This window comes from Priapulus caudatus, unplaced genomic scaffold (genome assembly GCF_000485595.1).
Source record: "Priapulus caudatus unplaced genomic scaffold, Priapulus_caudatus-5.0.1 Scaffold56, whole genome shotgun sequence".
NCBI lineage: Eukaryota > Metazoa > Priapulida > Priapulimorpha > Priapulimorphida > Priapulidae > Priapulus > Priapulus caudatus.
Genome location: NW_014577117.1, coordinates 752,768 through 758,702, shown reverse-complemented (window position 1 = coordinate 758,702; position 5,935 = coordinate 752,768). Strand labels below are relative to the sequence as shown.

General features: G+C 41.4%; 1 protein-coding gene across 1 annotated transcript in view; it reads right to left on the bottom strand.

Annotated features, from left to right (window-relative positions):
• Positions 1–2,583: 2,583 nt before the first annotated feature.
• The window catches only part of LOC106821048 (fibrinogen-like protein 1), a 23,418-nt gene continuing 20,066 nt past the window's right edge, over positions 2,584–5,935 (bottom strand). The window contains exons 6-7 of the mRNA XM_014825687.1: positions 3,290–3,413; positions 2,584–2,850 (exon numbers count right to left, since the gene is read on the bottom strand). Coding sequence (XP_014681173.1) covers positions 2,694–2,850; positions 3,290–3,413 — 281 coding nt within the window. The 3' untranslated portion in view covers positions 2,584–2,693. The remainder of the gene's footprint in view (positions 2,851–3,289; positions 3,414–5,935) is intronic.

Here is a 5,935-nt window from a genome sequence, read left to right as displayed (position 1 = left end):
GAGAGAGAGGGAGAGAAAGAAAGCAAGTGAGAGAGATTGGAAGATCTCGAAGATGAAAGATTGATTGAAGATTGAAACAGTTTTATTGTGCATAGACATACCATAAGACAGCGTATTTATCGGTTATGAAATAGAATATATTACATGGCGTAGCAAGTTACAATTTTAATCAGTTCTATAAAGCACCGGGACCGGCGAAGGACACTTAAGCTCATCTTAGTCTGCCACCACCGAAGAGATAGCATTAAGATCGTCTCCACACAGCAGCGACCGGAGAGACCGACTGAGACGAGCAAAAAAAAGATTAACAGAGAAAGGTGGCGAAAATGAAGAGACGAGAGCCCGAGACAAAAGAGAGGAGTGAGAGGAGGAGGGAGGGGGAGAGTGGGGAGTGAAGCGAGAGGCGAGAGGAGAGGGAGTGGATCGCGAGGGGAGGAATGATAAAAAACTGATGAAAGAATCCCTGAAGGAATGATCAAATTATATTTTCCGAACATTTACGATACTTTGCTTCTGCAAATACGTTTCTATTATAGTGCGTTGTTATTTGCGCACATGCAAAATGTGTAGACCTGTCATGGCGTTGCCACTATAACGAAAGAAATTTTACATCAATAATTGACTTTCACAGCATTTATTTATCGCACATGATGTCTTACTAGCAAGCGTCGATGCTTTTTTTACCCCAATCAAATGCGAAATACGTAATGTAACAATGAAAATATCTACACACACATAATATACCATAATATCAAAAAGCTAATAATACATTTAAAGGTTGCATAATTTTGATTAAAAAATAAGTGAGATAAGTAGAATAATTTTGCCGTAAAATATCTCTATTTTCCCGATTTCCCGTTGTTACACTCCGTACGTACACTCTATGTACTATTAGCTCTTGATAACATTCATACCATAACAATAAGGTATAGATATGTCTATGATGTGACGTATATATACGGGAATACGTTTCAGCTAGTGCGAGATTCGCGGTAAAAACACAAGAGACAATGAAGCAACGAACGATCAAACCACATATAGAGTGATTAACGTGAATAAATAGAGCTTGCTTACATACGTTGACGATATTCATTAAAGGCATAATAAGCCCATTGCTTAGTTGCAAGTGTGCGAATGCTAGACGTCGTCACCAACTGGCACCTTGTTTAGTTACAAATACATAGACCTCGTGACATCTAGAAACGCGTGATTAGTTTGTCCCAATTGTCACTGCTGGTGACCTAAGAAGTGCGCTAATTGAAACTCCGCGAGTCAAAAAATTCAGGTTGCTTTACAGTTTCAAAAACCGCTGTGCCGGGCGGAATGCGGTTGTGATACAGCATTTATAGTACATCACCGGACATTTTTCGCACGCATGCTCGGCCGTACGCAATGCTATCACCAGTGATTTCGTAAACATGGACGCTCGTGATAAGGATCTTTTTGTCAGGGCTGTCCACCTGCGTCCGTGATTAGTACGTGTGTTTTACTCCATTTCCATGTTTAGTCCGTGCATGGCCGTGGTTACACTTCTGACACCTCCATTTCATCTGGCGTCCAAAACATACGGACCGCACAAATGTTTACATCATCGCTTGACTCCTGGATGACATTTACGGCACGTAAATGATACGTTGATACATGTATATCAACAACCGATTTCAAGTCTTGTTTGTAATGTAACCAGCAGTGATATTGGACAAACTAATACGCAATTGGCTATTAGGTTATGTACATATTAACTACACAAGGAGCCAGTTACTCTAGCATTCGTCAACATTGCAAAATCAATGGGCTTATTATGCTTTTAAAGGGATCCTTTACTCTATGTTCTAGGGTTATTTTCAGTTTAAGTTAAAATTACGCAACATAAAAAGTTTCATGGTTCAATCACTATTAGAAATAATTAAAAAAATGTTTTAAAACTAACGACTACAGTTTGACTATAACGACGGTGGCGCCACTCAAAGCACACGATCTGAAAAGTTGCGCAAAACGACTTTTCAGCCAAGGGCTACAGACCGAGGCTGTTTCTTATTTATTAATTTAAGAGCAAAAGGATTGTAATCTCTTATAAACGACATATAGTTTCAGTTATATTACGGATAAATTTGTCCTAAAATGAACATCGTTCGGTTAAACAGCATTTAGGTATAAATATAATTGCACCTTTGTGATTAGCCCTCGGTCTGTAATGTGCAAAATATATTGGGAAATGCGCAACTTGTTCAGGGTGGCAGCACGGTTGCGGGTGTCAATGGCGCCGTTCAAATTTCGTAGCGTTTATGTATAATTAATAATAGCAATTAAATTAGGTATCTGGTAACAAGTACGTGTGGGTATAGACGATTTGTTATACTTTTAGTACAGTTGTATGCCGTAAAATCCTAGAGTCTAGTATCCATTAAAACTCATTCATGTATTAAACTCGCTGTGTGCGTNTGTGTGTGTGTGTGTGTGTGTGTGTGTGTGTGTGTGTGTGTGTGTGTGTGTGTGTGTGTGTGTGTGCGTGCGTGCGTGCGTGCGTGCGTGCGTGCGTGCGTGCGTGTTTGTTTGTGTGTGTGTGTGTGTGTGTGTTTTACGTCGGAATAAATTAGATGGTGGTACGAGATGGCAACACAATTATGAGATTCCCTAAACTCATTATAGTTATACGAGCACAACCTAAATAACGCGGAAATTATAATGGATTTTTAGTTCCCAATAACAGAAAATCCGCGTGGTCGAAATTTCATTTCCGTACTCTGAAGGGAGTACATCCATGCATGCCAGGCATACCAGTCAATACCTTCGGATTTTCCGCTACTTGTTTCGTACGGGCCATGCAAATACAATCCATTCAAATTGGAACTGCAATATGAAGAGATAAACCCGCAAATAAACATTGGTTGGAATTTAAATCGATGCACATAATTGTTATCAGGCAAAGCAGCGCATCGGAGTGCCCCTCAGTAATGCACGCCACCTCGCGGGTACACGTACAAAGTACAATCGACCCCGATAATAGCGGCCACTCATTTGAAACAGCGAACGTGTCCGTTGTAGACAGGTGGTCCAACGTTGAATAGTAGAGATGGCCGCTAACACAGGTTTGACAGTGGTTGCGCCTTCTATATTTCTATTTCCAATATTAATTGTCTGCATGTGCGCATGTTACTTGTGTTTACTGAATCGGAGACAATATATATTCACAACAGCGGAAACCGTACGACATGCACGCAGGAGCTCTCAACAAATCTCCATCCAAGAAAGGATGGATGGCAAAACAAAACAAAGATAGTTTACTAACTTGTGACACTTGTGATACCACCAGCCTGCTTTGTAATCCTGTGCACAATGCTCGCTGCTATGCACGTCGTTGTCGCGTTCAGGTGTCGAAAATTTCATGTTGTTGTGCTGCGTCAACGAGTCCCCTAAATCGTGTTAACACAAGTGAGCATTAATTTTATATTTTAATTAGCAGAGCCGTAGCTGGCTCTTTATGCCTTGGGGGCGGAGTCACGGTCGGCGGTTCGTGTTCTGGTCAGATGACCGTTGGCCGTGCGACTTCGACCATGTAATAGTATCCACGCTTTATTAATAATAATTGATAATAACGCTATATTGATAATAACAAGAGCGTATTAAGAAGGCCTTCTTTATACGCTCTTGATAATAACGTTATATTGATAATGACGCTATATTGATAATAACGCTATATTGATAATAACACTCTATGACTCTATATTGATATGTCACGATATGGATAATGACACAATATATATTTGATAATAATGCTATATTGATAATAACGCTATATTGATAACAACGCTATCTATATAATAATTTGTTCAGTTTGTTCCTGCATAACTTCTAGGCGCGTGCACGAATCCGACTGAAATTTTTCNCACCGCTCCCCCCGGCATTCGTCCTCCTCCCTCCTCCCCTCCTCCCCCTCCTCTCCCTCCTCCTCCGCTCCTTCCTCCGCCTACATTCCCGCATGTCATTTCTACGTCCCTCCTCTCCCTGTCTCTGTGTGCCTGCTTCACCCCGACTCCTCCCTTTCACAGACGCCTCGTGATCACCATCTCTCTTTCTCGCTTCCTCTTGCGTGTCGTGTGTGTGTGTGCGTGTGTGCGCTGTGGTGTGTGTGTGCTATGTGTGTGCAGTGCGTGCGTGCGTGCGTGTGTGTGTGTCCTGTGTGTGTGTGCGTGTGTTGTCTGCTCTGCCTGCCTGCGGTGCGTGCGTGGTGAGTGCGCGTGCTTGCCTGCGTGCGGCGTCGCGTGCGTGTGTGTGTATAGCAGCCAATTCTAGCCGGCTCATGTGACGCGTCGGCCCAGCGACAGAACATGATATATGCAAGACAGTGACACACTACACAACGATGGAGCAACTAGACAGAGGGCACTCAAATATAGTGCATACCTCCCGCAGTGTGTAACATGTATACATGTGTAATAACAGCTGGCTCGCTGCTGGCTGCTGCTGACTGACGCCTAAGGCGAGCTGAGGCCTGATGCGACGCCTAAGGCGAGCTGGTGCCTGAATCGATCGCGCCAACGCGTGTAACATGTATACAGCTGTATAACAGCTGTCTGCTGCTGGCTAAGCACCCACACGAACACGACACACGAACACACACACGAACAGCACACACGAGAGCAATCACATTACCTCCCTGCAACTCCGTGCGCCAGAGGTAATTACGAGATTATGAGAGCAATAACGTATAGTCTGCGCATTTACTAATCACTCAAAAAATGTAATTTGATATTTCATGGCGCGCCATTTTAAAATAAATTGCCACGCCCCCTCAAATGGGAAACTTATTTTTAAGTTGATCTTAATTGATTCATTGTGTCTAAAAACCATGGTCAAGTATATAAAATCACTCAAAAATGTTAAAAAGGAGTGAATGTATGCTGTTATGATATTTCATGGTGGCCATTTTGAAAATATGGTGCCACGCCCCTTAAAACGACAAATTTTGTTTTAATTTGATCTTAATTGATTCCTTGTGTCTAAAAAATATAATCAAACATTTAAAATCACTCACAAATGTTAATTAGATGTGGATATATACCATTTTTTATATTTAATGGCGGCCATTTTGAAAATTAAGTGCTACGCCCCCTTAAACGGCAAATTACGTTGGGGTCCACCTCCTATCATGTTTAGAATATGTCAGAGCACACGTGTACCAAATTTGATGCTTTTATCAAAAAGTGAACACTCCATGTGCTTAGAACCTCTACTAGTACTACAAACGCAGCGAATACTACCGACGCAGCGAACACTACCGAAGAGGATCGTTTTAGAGGCAGTACTTAGATTCTACTTGCGAAGCTGCACGCACCTTTCGGGGAGCGAAACATCTGACACCGAAAAGTTCGGGGAGCGAAACATCTGACACCGAAAAGTTCGGGGAGCGAAACATCTGACACCGAAAAGTTCGGCGAGCGAACTGCGCGCAGGGCGCGGCAGAAAAGAGGCCGACGCCGTTACACTATATTGATAATAACGCTATATTGATAACGACGCTATATTGATAATTACACTATATTAATATGTTGCTATATTGATAATAACACTTTATGACTCTATATTGATATGTAATTGATATTGATAATGTAATATGATATGATAAATGTAAATGATATTGATAATAACACTATATATTTGATAATAATGCTATATTGATAATAACGCTAAATTGATAACGACGCTATATTGATAATAACGCTATATTGATATGCCACTATATTGATAATAACGCTATATTGATAATAACGCTATATTGATATGCCACTATATTGATAATAACGCTATATTGATAATAACGCTATATTGATATGTCACTATATTGATAACCAGGCCCGTAGCCAGCTTCATATTGGGGGAGGGGTTCGTTTTTCAATGTTGGCAATTTGCTCGGCAGGGGCGTGTACAGGATTTG